The sequence below is a fragment of the Lytechinus variegatus genome, chromosome 1 (assembly GCF_018143015.1).
Source record: "Lytechinus variegatus isolate NC3 chromosome 1, Lvar_3.0, whole genome shotgun sequence".
NCBI lineage: Eukaryota > Metazoa > Echinodermata > Echinoidea > Temnopleuroida > Toxopneustidae > Lytechinus > Lytechinus variegatus.
The window spans coordinates 28,607,179-28,626,827 of NC_054740.1; the positions used below are offsets into that span (position 1 = coordinate 28,607,179).

Genomic DNA, 19,649 nt, shown 5'->3' on the forward strand with positions numbered 1-19,649 from the left:
GTAATATGGTTACAGTGCGACTTAAGCTGGCGCTATTCAAAGTCCCGTTTGTTTTTTTTCCTTCCTGTTTGCTGCTTTTCATATGATACCATGTAAACAATGCACGAGAGAGACGGCACGAAGCCGTAAAAAACAACTGGAAAAATGTCAATTTCTTTGTTTCTTGAACCTTCCTGTAATCCCGTATCCAAAATTCATGCTAAGACATCAAATTTCTGAAAGTGATTGTGAGGTTGCGATGCAAGAAATGTGAATGTTTCTTCCTCCTACGCTGGGAAAGACACATATCATAATTTGATAAGATGTACTAGCATGACTGGTACTGTATCGTAGTTTGCAATGTAATGGCAGTGGTGTGTGTGTGTACACAGTGACTCAGACTGTGAGGTGAGTGAGTGTGTTAGTGGCCAATATTGTTGGGACCGTTCTTTTTTTCTTACATTTGTAGATGAATTGATCAAGAACAGCAGATTTCCGCATATCGGTAATCTCTTTGGATACTTTGAAATCTTATACTTAGTTTTTGTTTCTTAGTACCTCAAATATGCATGTAAATGTGAGAAGATTTTTTTTCTTAGTCCAAAGTTGGGGGTGCGATTAATACACGGGTGCGGTTAATACACCTTTACTTACGGTAGTGTTTTTAGCCAAAATTCATAAATGTACTTAGGGTTAAGCTCTCTCAGCTCTCCATCAATACTCACATTTTCAGATCAATCATGCATTTGTTCATACAGTAAGTAAGCCCCCAAAATTTTTAAAACATAAATCAGTCTCCCATAGGAAGTAGCCTCATACAAATTCAACCATTTAACACGATAGATGGCAGTTTTGGATACGATTTCACATGAATTCCTACAGAATCCACTCAAATCACAAGTGTACACGCATAGTAAATTTGATTAACCTTATGCCTAAGTTTCATGAACTAGGTCCATATATTTTCTAAGTTATGATGTCATATCAAAAACTTAACCTTTGGTTAAGATTTTGAAAATAATTCTTCCAACATGGTCTAAATTCATTGACCCTGGATGACCTTTGACCTTGGTCATGTGACCTGAAACTCGACAGAACTATTAGCATTACTTGCTAACCATATGTCCAAGTTTCATGAACTAGGTCCATATACTTTCTAAGTTATGTCATTTCAAATGCTTAACCTTAGGTTAAGATTTGATGTTGACGCCGCCGTCGGAAAAGCGGCGCCTATTGTCTCACTCTGCTATGCAGGTAAGACAAAAACTGTATTTTTCCCAAAAAAGTGTATTTCATAATAAAATATGTGGTGCACTAGCTCATGGCAGCACCCAAGCTGCATGCAAGCTAAAATGCGCACTGCTCTTGCAGATGAAAAAAAAAACATTTAAGCATGTGTGTATCTCACCTTGGTTTTAAACAAAATGATTGAAAAAAAGTTACCTGAAATTACATTGATCTTATAACCATACTTGTGTAAGTTTTATGAAACAGAGATATACAGAGATAATTTTTCTTCTTTTTTTACAAAAACATATCTTTTAAAGAAAAAACATACTGCCGTATTTTGGTGGCAAAAACATACTACATCCGCCAAAAACGTACTGGTTGGCAGGTCTGTGCTAACTGCACTTACTTTCACTGAAGGGAACATGAGGACAGAAGTAAATAAAATGAAAAAGCTTAAACTGGCAGAGTCTGCTGAAACTAAAAAAGAGAACTTACATGAGGGTATATGTCATCCAGTTCAACAATATGATGTTGAAGAAGCTGCGCTGTGACCTTGTGAAGAGATTTTGGAGTTCGTATATTTTCTTCCTGTATGAAAATGTAGCACAGATATTGAAATGCAAATATTCTACGATGAGTGCATAGAATTATGTTCGGACATTTCACATTCGGTGAAACAAAGAGACACTCTTATTCAACTCAGCTATGCCTCCTTGAATAGAGCTTTCCAATCACTATCAGGTGAAATCTTGTTCTATTTCACTTGTGCACATTTTTCATTTGCTTGGCACAGCTTGACTTATGAGAGAGGCTACGATCTTTGTATATCCCCTGGACTATATCCAGAAAAAAATAACAGCCTTGTGATAATCCTTTCAAAGGCTATTTCCATCAAGAAAAATCATTTAATTGTTCTTTAAAGCTTTCCCACTGAGTGGAGACAGGAGAATGCTAGAGTAATTCATTTCACCAAACCCTTACATTTCAGGCCAGGGTAGCAACTTCAAAGAATTAAGTAGAAAATCATATCGTGCTTCATTTATTTTCATTAATTCACATTTATACAAAATTGTATCCATTAACAATTGTAAAATTAAAAAGTTTGTTACATATATAGCACAGGATTCACTATGTTTCAAATTTGGACACTCAATAATAACCAATCAACAGTGTGTTGTTACATGTCATGTATTTAAGATCAGCTACTGATGGAACTGCTCCCCACTACAATAAGGAAACACACTCTTTGACTTCCATTTCATTTCTGCAGTTTGGTATAAAACAGTTTTTGAGAGCCAAGTTGCAAAAATAAGAATGTCATTAGATATGATTGTGCTACCGCATTAGGTACTAACTGGACTCTCCTACACGCATTTTTTTTTTACAGTGATCAACTGATTCCGTAGAAACCAAATTAAAATTTACAAGCGCTACCGTAATTGCACCTGCATTTGCTTCATGCAACATATTAGAGGCATTGAAAAAAATCTCACTTTCATGGCATCTATTCCATCAATTAGATTCAATGAATTTTTATCAAGGGACATCAAACACTCAAGAACATTCTATTCACAGGAGTGGAACTACGTACATTTAGAAATCATATTACAAAGCAAATTTGTCTGATGATTGCTCTCAGCATCAGGTTTCTCATAAAACAGTTGCACAACTAACACAAACAATGTCCTACTACCAATCTATCAAATTAATATCAAATGGGGTTTATCCCTTAAGCTTTCAAATATTTGGTAGAGCGAATTTGAAATAAAAGGAGCTCATGATAAGTGGGAAAGGATCAAGATCATGCTCAAGACTAGTAATGCTATTAAAAGTAAATTTCCTGAAAATACAGTAAGATAAGGGAGAATCTGATACACACAGATTGGTACCATGAATGCTGGGGAAGGGATGCCAGAGAAGGAGATCATGCTTTGATTCCTAATTTCACCTATAAAAGAAGCATCCTTTTTGATGAATAGATTCTGACTGACCTTGTAGAACTGAAACTTGAAGCCTAAGACCTGACATACTGTTAGAGGGTCACACATGTATGACCTGAGTAGAGGAACAAAGACATGATCAAGCTCAGGAGCTGTCTCAAAGGCCTCTAAGATGATGTCAAGGACCCGGTTTGGATCAAGGTCAAATCCACCTAAATGGGAAAGCATGGAAATAATACTTTCATCAGATATTGACTCACCACAATTATATATTTTGTTATTTATAACAAAAAAAATTCTTGGACACTTATATAAGTTAAAATATTCAATATAGATATTTGATTAAAGGCAAATTATTGTATGTCAACATGATCAGACAATATTATTCTTCCAGTATGACATGAAATTTTCATGTGAACAGTCATGCATGGGTGGTTAAATGCAGTGACCATGCCTCGATAGGGATCGAGTGGTGGTAATGTCAGTGTCATCTAAGATCTCCCGCACAAACTTTTGAGTGAGATTGGCGATTAATTTTGATATCAAAGCAATCTACAGTCATTTTCAACAGTTTATATTTGCTTATATGAGAAAGAAAAATAAAGTGAAAAAATGTGAGTACTGAAATCATCGTCAGTTCATGAATTACTAGTAGAAATTTAGACTACGTAAGGAACACAAGTTATCATAACTTACATAGCTGGTTGTTTGTGTTTACAGCATGTACACAACCGAAAAACATGCCGTGTACACATGCATCAAAAATGGACTTTCAAAACAGGCCTACTTCTAACATCCATCCACCCTATTACGTACAGACACCTGTAAGTGCTTTGCGCACTGAATAGTCATCTAACTTATCACATACACACCTATAAGTGCTTTGATAGTCTTTGACACCTGAGAGCTTGTAGAGGGATCACATGTGACTTGAGTAAGCTCCGAGACCAACTTAGCAAAGCCCTCACTCTCTTCACGTAAAAGGTTGAACTTTTGTTGTTTATAGCTGAGTAAAGAAAGAAAAAGTTGGGAAAATTTACTACCCCCATGAATCAGTAGTAAAGAACTGTACTGAAAATCAACAGAGTAAAGAGACAAGTCAGCATATCCTCACATTGATAAGCAGTGGCGGACCGTGACCCGGAGGAGACAAAGCATTGGGGGGGCACAGCATTGTTCACAGACAATGCAGTGCCCCCCCCCCCAATGCTTTGTCTCCTCTGGGTCACGGTCCGCTAATGTTGATAAATAAATGATATCTCACTTTGTATAATTTCTTTATATCAAGGATGAGTTCAGAGATATGCTTTACAGAATAATTTCAATCAAGATTCTCCAAAACTGGGCCCATCCAACTCACATATGCAAAAGTTTATCGAAACTACTCTTGTGCTGGTAAAGGTGATGTTTTACCTACTACTTCTGATGCAATCTGGATAAAGTTATATGAATATTATAACTGACATTAGTGTACATTTGAGAAAGAAAGATGGCATGCCCCTCTGCCAAAAATAAAAAAGGGGACAATGTGTAAACATTTATTCTATAAGTACAGCAAGTTCAGCCAAAACCCCAAGCCTCTTTTAACAATGCGATTTTAATGTCATATGGCTGAAAGCCTGCGATTCTTAAGCAATTCATACATACATGTAATTACAAAACATTTTTATGGCCGAAAACCATTTTCTTGAACAAGTTCCAAATAAATAATAATAATAAGTGGAGTGCCCCTGGCAGTCTCACCTGCATTGCACGATTCAATATAGCAGCAGTGCTGACTTTGAAAACTACTATAAAATAATTGTTCATAAAAAAAACCATTCATACAATGATACAATGCTATGTTCATTGACAATAAATGACATTTGACCTTGATCATGCGACCTAAGACTTGTCAGTGATACTTAATTACCCCTACACTGTATCAGACCTTCATTTTTGAGAGCGATCGCACTGGCGCTCCTACCGCGCTCCTAAAAAAAATAAGGAGAGCAAAAAATCACGCTCCTAAGAAAAAAAAATTGCTAAAATTTCATATTTTACACCTTTAAATCCATGAAATGGCCATCTATTTTCCATAATTCCTTGAAATTATTTTGATTTAGTTGAAAACTATCAGTAAAATGAAGAATATTCACCTCTTTCCTGACTCTGATGTGAATTTGAACTCGGTAATAACTGTAGTCCCATATGTAGATTTTCATGGCAACACAATTGAAGTCTACATGTGGGACTACAATATTTATCGAGAGTAAGTTCAAATCAGAGTCGGGAAAGAGGTGAATATTCTACATTTTTCTGACAGTTTTCAACTAATTCAAAATAATTTCAAGGAATTATGGAAAATAGATGGCCATTTCATGGATTTAAAGGTGTAATTTTTTTTTTTTTTTTTTTTTTTTGGCAGGAGCGTATTTTGTAAACGTTGTGACCCAGGCCTAGTTTCACCACAGATTAATTAATAGCTACACAGCTATTACGATGTTACAAAAAATCAACAATTTATCTAGTGTTGTTATCTAGAAAAAAAATCCTGGTCCGAAACCGTCCCGGCAACTTCAAAATTTCCTTATCTCCTTATCGGGATCCCGGCTCGTCCCGAATCCCGAAACGTATCTCCACGCACAAATGCAATCCAAAACTGTGTACCTACATTTCCAGCCTTAAATACAACACTGCGCACTGGCGGTGCACCAGACAGTCAAAGTGTGCATGCCACCACCGCAAATTGGAAACATTCACTCAAAACGTGGGGAAAATAATGATGAGACAGTCAAAGCGTGCCACCACCGCAAACTGTAAACATTGATGACCACTGACATGACCCGAATTATGTTTGAGTCGATCCAGCTGCTGATCTGACAGTCCAATAACACACGTGTCGGTGCCACTGATCTGTGGTCGGTGCGCACGTGGTTGACAGTTATATAAGCAAATTGCGTAATGTCTTGTCAGTGCGCCTGTGGCCCTAGCTAGCCCGGAATATGGATTAACTTTCAGTTTCACTCTCTCTCTCCCTCTCTCGTAACTCTGCCCTGTTATGTCATCTCCTTGATGTTAATATCCTCTCTCTTGATTGATATGTTCTTATCTCACTTTTATTTTTATGACATGGGGATCCAGAGGACACACGTTTCTTTCTCATCATTTTGTTGAATTACTAATACCATATATTCATAACAATTTGATACTTCATTTTTATATCTAGGCAGTCTTTCACTTTTGTATTCTTTTCTTTCTTTCCTATTTTCCTTATTCTTACATTTAATTTTGTTTATGGATGCAAAATCGGTTTAAAGGTGTGATTATGCTTAGTTTATGCAGAAAACGTCTGTCTCTTCATTATTTACTTATATTTTATCTGTGTAATACGGTGAACATGCATGAATGAATAAATAAATGAATAAATAATCTGCATTTTTTATGTTTAACTTTATATGATTCGAAAAAACAAGAAGTTGCCCGATCGTCTAAAAAATGGCTGTCGATGACAGATGGTCCCCAGTCGTGAACGACCAAGCACTTCCCGTAATCTAGTGCTGTAGCTCGGAGCCTTCAACTCGGCCCGAAATCGGCTCGGAAATCTTATAAGAATCAAAGTCCGTCTCGGTTCGGTTCGGTAACCCGGACCAGTTTAATTTGATGTGCGTTGTGCAAAAAATGTAATGTTTTGACCTTTTTGACAGTAACTACTGTGGCTGACATCACCCCTCTGACCTTGTCCTCAAAAGAAAACACAACCCCGAAAATATACGCCACTTGATAATTAATCTATCATCAAACTCTCTACTATACTGTCAACACCGTATTCGACTTTTTTCCTCATCCGCTGCGCACCTGCGCTCCCGCCCTGGCCCTCGCTATGATAGTCCAACCATCTCCGTTCATCAGCCATTGGCCAGTAGAAATACGACCACTCCCATCCGTGATCGCACCAACACACCCAGTAACGGTTAACTTTAGTCTTTGCGAGCTGTGATTGGTTCATTCATCTGTCAATTACAGGAGTCACTCTCTGGCCGTAAGCACATGGTCTTGAATGAAAGGCCAACATGCTTGGAATGTGTGAAAGCCGAAACCACATTGTTTATAATACCAGGCTGTCGAAATTATTCTTCGCGGTGACCTAATTCCAGATACTCTCCAGACATTGTTTTTGTCAATAAATTATAAACAAGGGCGATGGAAATTCCAGTGGAATGAAGCCAAAGTTGATTAGAAATGGGTTTTGGCTTTTGGGGTACTTCAATACTTTATTAATAGCTATTATTGATCAGAAAATTGGAAAGGGGATTTTTCATCATGAATTAAGTCAATGAACTAAACCAATCACAAAATGATTGAAATATAGTTTGAAAAAAAAATAAGACGAGGAAGAGCATCCCATTAATGTTCAACATGTATTCCTATTTCTTTTGTATAGGTAATATTTATTTGTTCATTTTGTTGCAATATTCTCCACGATATCAAAATAAAATGAGATGGAATAACATTCATATCTTTTGAAATCTTGCCTGGTCTTTTTCTTCAGTTTCTTTCAAAACATTCTTGTACAAATTTTAAAACTTTGCATGAATATTTTTCTTCCCTCCTCTTACCCTCACATCTCGCTCTCTCTCTCTCTCTCTCTCACACATTCTTGATTTCAATATCCATTGCTTTCTTCACTCCGTCACACTTTAAATAAACAGAAGTCGTAAATGTACCATCGTAACACAGGGGAGGGGGGTGGGGAATTTAGTTACTTCCGGGCACAACATCGAAACCAAAAAAGTCGATAGTGAATGAGAATGTTTATTTTGATGAAAGAGACATCTGTGGGAAGATTGGATCATTGAACAAAGGGAAAGAGACCTCACTTGTTTTTAAAAAGGAGCTATTTGATGTCCTTGCTTTGTATGCCTTTTTACAATTAGCCTCAGTCAGGATTCTTCCCATCCCCTCTATATTAGAACCTGTCATTCTCAGACTCAGAATTATACCAAGTTCACTCTCTCCCTTTTTTTTCATTCATTCGAAGCTATCCCTATAGCAATTTTAACCACCTCTTTCAATTTCAAAATCGCACACCAACTTGTAATACGTCCCACGCATACACACAAACGTACTCAGGGCACTTCATTAAACTCATATTCTGAAAACTCGTCTATTATATTGATTTTTTCTTCTGAATTTGCATCTTAATAGCATGCCACAAATGATTAATAACGAAAGGTAAAAAAAATCAACGAAAAAAAAATTACAAATGTAAACAAATTGTGTTGTTTGTTGCGTAATAATTGTGAAATAAACTGTTATACACTTTATAAGCCTTAATATTGGCCCCCTACGAAAAACAGCATGTGCAGATAGGGTGTTCCATCCCACAAGTGGTAAATGAATAAATAAATAAATAGATAAATACAAAAATAGATAAAAATTGGCAATCATCACAACACTAACCAGAACTCGTCCAGTCCGCTCCCCTCCCCCTTAAAAAACACACTCACAAGGGGGGGGGCGAACAGATTAGTATATTTCACCCTTGCACAAAAAAGTCATTTGTTTGTCATCACAATCATCTCGAAGGAAACATAATTCTCATTCGGACTTCTTTATGGCCACCTCTGATGACAGTTACATGTAGCTCACAAACCAAGAAGATTAATGTCAACATGACAACCGGGCCCTCGATCATGCAAGTGAACCATTCCTGACCAGGTGATCAATCACATGATTCCATACACACGCATTCAACATGCACTGTGCACTACTAGTAATGGACACACACATTTTACAGTGCAGCCGCACAGCCACATGTACACAGAATAGACGCAGGGCGGGCTGCGCAGGGGGACGTGGCTTGCAAAGATTGATTTTCGCTGGATTATCTCTGGCTGAGAAAACACAGCTACATAGAAGTACAAGGGCCAATCGTCATGCATGGACAGACCGGACGATCTATTTAAAGTTATGAATGAGCGGTAAGGCTTGGCTTGCGTCTGCCTCTAACTTTGAAAGGCGTTGCAGGTGAATAGATGGCTTTTTAGTTTAATCGCGATGACGGAAACAAGTTGTATAGCATTCGGGTTAATTTTCCGGGTTGAGAGAGCTTGGCAATGAAGCCCGGTTCGTATTTTCCGAACCGAACCAGCTCAACCCGGCGGGATTCAGTTCGGAAGGTGATCCGAGCTACAGCACTACCGTAATCCCCCCCTTCTCTCTCTCTCTCCCGGCTCTAACCAGCTGAAACATGGTGTGCATTCGTCTAGTTGTTATTTGCAAACCTTTTCGCAAAAAATACCCCAACAAATACAATCATCGCAAAATTAATGTCGACTTTTTTTAAATGAATAAATTTGCAAATACTCATAGATCATCATTGTCAATTGTTAGTAAATTATTTCATGATAAATTCACTAGTCCATACATATCGTAGCAGATTCAACTCGAAAGTATGGGGTAAATGAATGACTCGGTAAAACGAACTGAGGCGAAAGAGGTTTGCACATGAGACTATACAGTAGACGATTGTTGTCTGCGTAGATCTCTCGGAGCCGTGTGCAAAGCTAGATTGCGTGCATGCTCATGCGATCGACAGGTAGCTATGTAATTGCGTAATATTTCGAGGTGCATGTGCACACAGCCAGTTGAAACTAAATTGTTCTCTCGTATTTCGTAAGTACAATTACTAATTAGGGAAATATTACAACATGAATTTGGCCATTATTGATTTTATTTTCCTGCCGGGATACAGTCTAAGTTGATTGATCCCGGAACCGTCTCGGAGCCTCAGACCGCCGGGAATTCATCCCAATCCCGGACCGACTGACAACACTAAATTTATCATACATGCATTGTATTGAATTGATTTGAGCTCCTCAAGGAGAGCGATTCAGTATATCAACATTCTATTAACTATATCTGCAAACTTTATAAGTTATGACAGCAATCTAATCACTACCTCCAAAATGGCCAAAGTTAAATGACATTAAATGACCTTTGACTTTGTTTACTCTTATGTCTAAGTCTTATGAACTAGATCCATACACTTTCAAAGTTATGAAGGTCATTCAACAAATACCCCTAACATGGCCAAAGTCCACTGACCTTGGTCATGTGACCTGAAACTCGCACAGGATGTTCAGTGATACTTACTCTTGTCAAAGTTTTATGAACTAGACCAATACACTTACAGAGATACGATGGTAATTCCACAAATATCCCCAACATGGCAAAAGTTTATTGACCTTAAATGACCTTTGACCTAAATCATGTGACCTGAAACTCGCACAGGATGTTCAGTGATACTTGATTACTCTTATGTCGAAATTTCATGAATCAGATCCATAAACTTTCAAATATATGATGGTAATTCAACGGATACCCCCAACATGGCCAAAATTCATTGACCTTTGACCTTGGTCATGTGACCTGAAACTCGCACAGGATGTTCAGTGATACTTGATTATTCTTATGTCCAAGTTTCATGAAATAGATCCATATATTTTTTTAAGTTATGATGACATTTCAAAAACTTAACCAACTTGGCCAAAGTTCATTGACCTTAAGTGACCTTTTACCTTGATCATGTGACCTGAACTTGCACAGGATGTTCAGTGATACTTGATTAATCGTATGTCCAAGTTTCATCAATCAGATCCATAAATTCTCCAAGTTATGATGGTAATTCAATAGATACCCCCAACTTGGCTAAAGTTCATTGACCCTAAATGACCTTAGACCTTGGTCATGTGACCTGAAACTCAGGCAGGATGTTCAGTAATACTTGATTAACCTTATTGCCAAGTTTCATGAACTAGGTCCATATACTTTTTAAGTTATACTGTCATTTCAAAAACTTAACGTTGCCGCCACCGTCGGAAAAGTTACACCTAGTGTCTCACTCGTCTCACTGTTTCGCAGGTGAGACAATAATATATAAAATTTATCAAGCGATTTATAGGGACGCTTAAAAGTGCTAAGAAATAAGAAGAAACAAAAATTTAAGTACAAGATATAAGTTTCTTATTAGTTTCATTCCCCTCCTTAAAAATTGGCATCCTTTTTAAAATAAAATGAAGTAGCCTTATATTTATAATATAAAAATCAAACAATGTGTTGAGCTTACGTATAGTGCAAAAAATGATTTACTCACTATAGTTTTGTCTTGAGTCGGACATATCTCTGAGCAAAGGCTTGTTTGTTGGAGAGAACATTGATAGCATCAAGAGTGTCATTGTCTAATCTCTCCTTCAATAAGCCGCTATCCAAGAATGCCTGCATGGAGAATATAGGACAAGGATAATAAAAATGTATTAAGCAATCACCTTTATTAACAGGATCAAACCTCCCAAGATTGTCTATAATTTCTATTTCAATCTACAAATCCACTGGGATTAGTACATGTTACCCCGGGCAAAAAAAAGAAAAGAAGTTGCACTTGAGTAGTTGGTGATTAAGCATTGGAGCTCCTTAAAGATATCTTTTGGGCTAATCCTTCTGGTCAAAATTCCACTTTCGGATATAATATGATAACATTAGATTTACCAGTCAATGTCAAAATGACCCCCCTCTATCTAGTGTTTGTTACATATATTTTTTATGTATCTTAATTGTAGCTTATGAGTGGAAATTTGAGTTATTTCTTTCATCTTCCCTAGATACGAAAACAGTGTAAACTGTTTCATAAAACCTTATCCAAAAGTCACACAGAATTTACTCTGTTTTAAAACTTGGGGGCAAACTGATGACTCTTCCAAATATATATCTTTTAAGTTCAATTTCTTTGTCACCTGTGCATAATAATGGGAGATCCAGGGTGCTTAAACAGGCTTGCTGAATAAGTGATGTTCCTCATCGTAATTTGCTATGCCTCCCTTAACATAACTCTTTCCTTCATTCATTCTCTCTATACAATAATCAATTTACTTACTGTACAAGCTGTCAGAAGAGAGATTAAATTTTCCTTGCATATGCCATCCTCTGTTGAAGTGGTTTCAATATCTGGAAAATCAAATCAATATTGAAAAGAAATATATTAACTAGCACATCAATGATGTGGAGCTCATCCGGCATCTCGCAACACAATTTAACACAATTTTAATTTCAGCCCAGTTGACACTGTAGTGAATTATATTGGTGACATAAATTGAGGATATAGAATTGAAATTGATGAAGAAATGACATAGAAGCATTTTTTGTGATCTATGAATAAATTTCATATGAATTAAGTATTAATTATTATCTAGTCAAAGCTTATTAACTCTGTGTAGAACCTTGGTGAACCATATGTAGCTCTCAGATGGAACAAAAATAACCTAAATCAATCAACAAATAAGTAAGCAATTTTTGTGAGTTTTGAAAATATATGAATAGCAGATTCAATGAGTTTCAAAATTCTATGTTTAAATTTTGTATCACCACCTCGAGCTATCATATAAAGCAAACAAAACTGAAATTGATCAACAAATGAAGAAAAAACATTTTTTGTGATTTATGAATAACTTTTTCATAAATTAGAATAAATAATTTTCCAGACAAAATTTCAAAATTTTGTGTACAAGTTTGGTGAACCGCATAGAGCTCTACCAGATGGAAGAAAAAAATCAAAATCTGTCCACAAATAAAGAAGAGGAATTTTCTGTGATTTATGAATACATTTCGCATAAATTAGCATAAATAATTTTCTACTGAAAATTTTCAAAATTCTGTGTAGAAGTTTGGTGGGCCTCATGAAGTTCTACCGGATGGAAGAAAAAATATCAAAATCTGTCAACAAATAAAGAAGAGGCATTTTCTGTGATTTCTGAATAAATTTCGCCTAAATTAGCATACATGTAAGTAATTTTCTACTGAAAATTTCAAAAATCTGTGTAGAAGTTTGGTGAACCTCATAAAGTTCTACAAGATGGAAGAAGAAAAAAAGTAAAAATCAGTCAACAATTGAAGAAAAAGCATTTTATGTGAAATTTTAAAAATATGAATAAATTAATTTCAAATAAATTAGCATAAAAATTGTTCTAGTCAAAATTTCAAAATTCTGTGTACAAGATTGGTGAACCTCATGAAGCTCTACCAGATGGAAGAAAAAAATTAAAATCGGTCAACAAATAAAGGAGAAGAAGCATTTTATGTGAATTTTTAAAAATATGCATAAATTACAAAATCTAGCATAAAAATTGTTCTGGTCAAAATTTGTGACTCGGCATACCGAAATGAGAGACAAGTCGGAATTTTTCAAATCCAACTTTTTTAGTGATTATTATTCCCCGTTTCTTTACCTTTAATTTGATATATCACTCGACCCTTAGGAGTAAATATTAGTGGAGATATTAGCTTTAGAATGGAGGAAGAATTGGGCTCTTGAAAATAAAAATCATGAGAAAAACGCCTTCGAAGTTTGACTTCCGTTTTGACCCTGCTCCATGAAAAAAATATATTTTGCCACCGCCGAGCTAACCGAAAGGCCCTAGTAACCGCGTGCCAAAAAAGGCGAAACGATTAACCAATGAGGAGGCTGCATTGAGAACAATAGTCAACTTGCTAGTCACGCGCGACTGCAAGACGAAACAACGTTCCACGTCAATCAATTATCGTCTACGTACACATCATTGGTTAAACCGGGGTTTTATAATGATCTTCGTGAAAGAAAAAAAGAATGCCATGATCTCCCTTATTAATGAAATAAAAGGCGGGGTTAAAAAGTTGGACCTAAAACCATGGAGGAGGGATTGTGCCATCGGCTTGTTTGAATGTCGATGGCGTTTACTCTTACCCGGACTCGTGACATGTAGTCTATCAAGCGTGTCATTATGACCTGAACTCTCCATGTATAGCCAGACACAGCTCGGCCATGGCACCTCCAACATGAATGCTGATTCGGATCAAATCAAGCTCAACCAATATTTTATTCTAACACAGTAACAGATAAAGAATGAGACCATGCAAAAGCCTTTGTAAGATTGAATGATTTATTTTGGAGGAGAGAGACCCCCTAAAAGAGAGAGAGAAAAAAAAATAATAAATAGATTTAAACAAAATAATAAAATCACCAAGTCTCATTGTAAACCTTAAAACTAGCCGCCATTTTAAATCTGATTGCAAGTATGATTCAAACATTAAAACAAGACAACCCGGTTGTGTTTATAGTTCTCTGTTTTCTTTGTCCGTTTTGTTAATTTTCCAATCGAACTTTTGACTCATTCCATTCTACCTCAGCTTGATTTCCCGCCGTTAATTGTTTGCTATTTTGTGCATCTTTGTCATTTATTTCCCTTTCTGACTAATCACGCTAGCATAATGGAATGATTTGTTCTTTCCTTCCTTTCCCGCTTTGTATGTTTTTCTTACTTTTTCATAGGCGGATCCAGCTTTTGGCGAAGGGGGGGGGGGGCGTAATGCCGAGCGGCATACATATTTTTGTACTTCACCGGCGCCATAAAAGTACAAATTGAAAAAGGGGTAAAGTCTGACCCTGTCAAAATGTTCTTTTCTTTCCTTCATTTTTTTAAGCGGCGCCTTTTCGTTCTTTTATTTTTTCAAATATTAGCCCCCCCCCCTCCCTGGATCCTCCATTGTTTTTTTTTTACTTTTCCGTTTCCATTTCTCCTTTCCCCTATCCTCGCTTTCTTTCCCTTTCCTCTTTTTGCTCCCTTTCTTAATTCCGCCCCCACCGTTTTTAATTATATTATGGCGATGAAATCAGCAAGGGCAGCCTGCCCCCCTGCCTGTTACACCACTGATATTATTTTACAAGAAGAAAATTGAAATTTTAGAGAAAGGACAACAGAATCAATAAAAGCTGTGTCATATTTTTTTCTCATGTTATCACTGTATAATACCGATCCCCTTGCTCTTGTCTTTGTTTTCGCTAATTCCTTCCTATCCCTCTCTCCCTTGTTTTCTGCTCTTTCTGCTCTGTTTTTGCCTATTCCTTCCCATCCCCCCTGTTTTCGCTTTTTCCTTCCCATCCCTCTCTTCCTCCCGTTTTCGCTAATTCCTATCATCCCTCTCTCTTTCTGCCCTGTTTTTGCTTATTCCTTCCCCCCCCCCTGTTTTCGCTTATTCCTTCCCATCCCTCTCTTCCTCCCCTGTTTTCGCTAATTCCTATCATCCCTCTCTCTTTCTGCCCTGTTTTTGCTTATTCCTTCCCATCCCTCTCTTCCTCCCCTGTTTTCGCTAATTCCTATCATCCCTCTCTCTTTCTGCCGTTTTTGCTTATTCCTTCCCACCCCCCCCCCCCCCCTGTTTTCGCTTATTCCTTCCCATCCCTCTCTTCCTCCCCTGTTTTCGCTAATTCCTATCATCCCTCTCTCTTTCTGCCCTGTTTTTGCTTATTCATTCCCATTCCTCGCTCCTTTTCGCTAATTCCAATTACTCTCCACCCCCTTTTTCGCTTAATCTTTCCCATCATTCTCCACCCCCGTTTTTCGCTTATTCCTTCCCACCCCTCCCCTGTTTTGGCTAATTCCTTTCCACCCCTCTTTCTCCCTTGTTTTCAGTCCCTTCTAAAAAAATAAACTTAAGTAAAGAAGAATAAGTGCAATGGCAAAGTTCACTCAACACTCCCAGAATGACAAAGTCTTATAGACATTTGTATCAGTATTCTTCTTTAATAAAATTCACAATGCTAGAAAACAAAAAAAATAGTCATAAATCAATGACAAACATAGGAGGCAATATCAAGGCATGTAATGGCAGGACATCTGCACCAGAATAAATAGTAATCAGAAATAATAATAATTATTTATTATTGATTAATTGAGTTGATGATCGACACTTAGCACGTTTTGAAATAACAAAAGCCCGGACGTAGCGCGCGAGTAACAAAATCCAGACAACAGTCGATCCGACGGCCGGCCGCCCAGCGCCGGCGCGGTCTGTTTATACTGTAAAGGTGATTACGGTACCAACCAATAATTGTACTTTCGTATTCACAATTGATCGTTAGCCTTTGTGTTACGGGGTTCTGGCAGCCCAAACTACGGGTTGTGAGCTTGGGTTAATAATGATAATTACTTCTTGTTAAGAGCTTTTTCCAAAGTTACAAAGCGCTGATCTCCTTTGATCCTTCTACAGAAACAATTCACAGTTCTTGTGCTTGGCTTTCATTTCGCCATTACTAACCGTCAAACCGGCGAAATCTTAGTTAGCCTATAAACTCTTGGATAAAATAAGATAATTAAAAGGCACACATTAAAATCTCTTTAAAGCACGGGCGGGAATGAAAGGAGAAGGGGGATCCTTTGTTTTTATTTCTCTGCCACAGCCCGTTCTATTGCTTTTGATTTTATGTAGATTAAAAATTATAATCAAAAGCCCTTTGAAGCACTTTACTTCAGGGGCGTTGGAGCGAATTTGAAGGGGGGGGGGGGGCACTAGGAAAAATGGTACCTTCTCGTTAAAAGGGCACTAAATCTTTTTTTAAAAAAAGAAAGGCATCTAAAGTAGTGTGGTGAGCTAATTTTTTTTTTGAATTGGCTGTAGTATCGACGCTGCGAGCGAGCAAATATCAACTTTTTTTCTAACGAAAATCCAATTTGTGTTAGATTTTTACATAGGCCTATTCAGAATAATGTCATATCTCTCTTTCCTTCTCTTATTCTTTCTTTTTTTTTGGGGGGGGGAGAATCCCCCATCTGTACTCATCTACCCACTCACCTGACTCATGAAACTTATTAATGCACGTATGATTATTTTTTCCCTCAGAATATTGCTTTATTTCTTGTTTAAAAGGGGCACTCGTTATACACCGTGACAAAACTTGTCCTTCCCAGGTGAAAGAGGCACAGCGTGTTGGTAAGGGGCACTTTATTTGGGTAAAAGGGGCACTGATAAGAGAAAGGTCACCTATATCAGAAAGCAAAGGGGTCCCTTTAACGGAATAAAAACGGGCCCTTCTCGGGTGTGAAATGGGCTGCACGTACAGAACGCGTTTGTGATGGCATTTGGGGGTAGAAATTGGCATACGAAATTGCTTACACACACAAAAGAGAAGATCAAACTGGGAAAGAACGATAAACCGAAATATGAAGAGGATAAAACAAAGATAAGAACAAGAAGAAAAAGGGCGTGGAGGAAAAGACGATGGATGTGGCAAGGAAGAATAAAGAACGGCTGTGATATAAAAAAAAATAGAAGATCGAACAGGGAGAAGAAGGATATAGAACAACAAAAAGAAGGGGAAAAGAAGAGGAATAAGACGTTCGGATAAGCAAGAAAGAGAAAGAAGGAAAGGGGAAGAAATGAGGTAAAGAGGAAGAAAATAGAAATGGAGGGGGAGGAATAAGATCGTGGGGATGAGCAGGTGAGAGGGAGAACGAAAACAGAAATAATATAAATTATTAAGGAGGAACGAAGATAAAAGGAAGAGGAATGAGGCGGTGGGTGAGGGAGGGAGAAAAGACGGAAGGAAAGAAGAAAGAAAAACAGGCAAAAAGAGAGAAGAACGAAAAACAGATGTGAATAGAAATGAAAAAGAAGAAAAGGTGAAATTAGGGGGGAAAGGTGGAGGGTGAAGAAAGGGCAGAGAGAAGAAAAAAAAGAGGAGAAAATAATCGACATAGAAAAAAAAGAGATCGAAAGGGGAAAAGAACGGAAAACAGAAGAGGAATTAACGAATAAGATTAAAGAAGAGAAAGGGGTTGAGGAAGAATAAGGGGGGAGATTTAGAAAGAAGAGACCGACTGATCTGAAAGAAAATTGCGAACGAAAAGGGGGAGCAGTAGAAAGGAAAAAATAAAACACAAGAAAGACGAAAGAAGAAGGTAAGAGAATAACAGAGAGGGAAAGAGAGAATAGATCTGGGCAAAGTCGAATGGGACAACATGACAATGACTTTTAGGAAATGATAATTTCAATAGGTGTATTTTAAATGACTAATATTTTCAATCAATATCGTAAGACCCGTATACCATTATCCAAAAATTAAAAATGCAGGCCTACTGCATGGTCCCATATTTCATTGGTCAAAGTCAGGGGCGGATCCAGGATTTTCCAAAAAAGGATTTCAACCATTAATTTTAGATACTTCGTACCCGCCAAAAAACTGACAAGCAAAAAAAAGAATAGAAGTCTTCGATTTCAAAAAGGGGTACATCCCGGGGTACATCTCGGCTTCAATGGCATTTTTACATTACAAATTTTGTTTTTTTTTCTTCTCGGGGGGGGGGGGGGACGTGCCATCCCCTGGATCCGTACCTCAGTTGTCGAAGTTCTGACATTTATTTCTTTCTCTATCGTTCATTCAAACATGATAAAAAAAATTGAAGGCAAAAATAGTTGGAAATAATAAAGCTCACAAAGCTTTCATGATGAACTTATTTTCTTTTGTTAATGATATACTGCAGATCAATTAACCCACATTCGCGAACATACAACACTTTTATGTATTTTAAGCCCTTTATTTTGAAATTAGAGTTTTCTCATCGAAACATCCCGATCACTTGCAAATAATAAAGAGAATCTTCAACATGTCCATGTTATGTTTTATGAAATTAATCCTCGCAACAAACCGCGTTATATAAACACTTTGCGTTTACGCATGACCTTTTTCGCGAGACAAGCTAGCTATACACTCTAAATCAGGTAGGCCTATCAATCTATCGCTAACGCCCCCGCCTAGTACCAACTACCATTATTACAAAAAATAGCCCTTTAGAAGTTGAATCCCGTTTGTTAACTTTCAGAAGCCCCCTTTTCAATTTCAGAATACCTATTGAAAGCGATGCTTTTGATCTTTCTTTTGAGGCTCACTGAACCGATCGAGCGAACGGTCGGCGGACGCCGCCAGCTGTACTTGAGTTTAAATGAATAGCCAATCAACAATGGCGTTATGTTGCTAGGGGCGGAGCTTAGTATGAAGCGAAATTCGATGAAATCGAGCGTGCCAAGTATAAAAAAAATTCGAACTGACCGAAAAAAAACACTCGCAGAAAAACTGTTTTTTATCACTTTCCCGTCATCAAATTCACTCATTTTTTTCACACAGTAATTATGAAACATGGACAAATCTAAAAATGAAAAAAAAAAAAATCTTCAAAATTTTGACTTTTTTATTAGTTTGTCGAAATTCTAGGAATTTTCATTTGCGACTTCTCTCTCATTTCGGTATGCCGAGTCACATTTCAAAATTCTGTGTAGAAGATGGTGAACCTCATGAAGCTCTACCAGATGGAACCAAAAAATTCAAAATCGGTCAACAAATAAAGAAGAAGCATTTTATGTGAATTTTTAAAAATATGCATAAATTTCGCCTAAATTAGCATAAGTAATTTTCTACTGAAAATTTCAAAAATCTGTGTAGAAGTTTGGTGAACCTCATAAAGTTCTACAAGATGGAAGAAGAAAAAAAGTAAAAATCGGTCAACAATTGAAGAAGAAAAAGCATTTTATGTGAAATTTTAAAAATATGAATAAATTAATTTCAAATAAATTAGCATAAAAATTGTTCTAGTCAAAATTTCAAAATTCTGTGTACAAGATTGGTGAACCTCATGAAGCTCTACCAGATGGAAAAAA

General features: G+C 37.1%; 1 protein-coding gene across 1 annotated transcript in view; it reads right to left on the reverse strand.

Annotated features, from left to right (window-relative positions):
* LOC121410538 (THO complex subunit 2-like) overlaps positions 1 to 19,649 on the reverse strand; it is a gene marked incomplete at its 5' end in the record, with an annotated part of 92,847 nt that overhangs the window by 60,764 nt on the left and 12,434 nt on the right. The window contains 5 exons of the mRNA XM_041602696.1: positions 1,705 to 1,797; positions 3,201 to 3,361; positions 4,022 to 4,155; positions 11,287 to 11,408; positions 12,064 to 12,134. Coding sequence (XP_041458630.1) covers positions 1,705 to 1,797; positions 3,201 to 3,361; positions 4,022 to 4,155; positions 11,287 to 11,408; positions 12,064 to 12,134 — 581 coding nt within the window. The remainder of the gene's footprint in view (positions 1 to 1,704; positions 1,798 to 3,200; positions 3,362 to 4,021; positions 4,156 to 11,286; positions 11,409 to 12,063; positions 12,135 to 19,649) is intronic.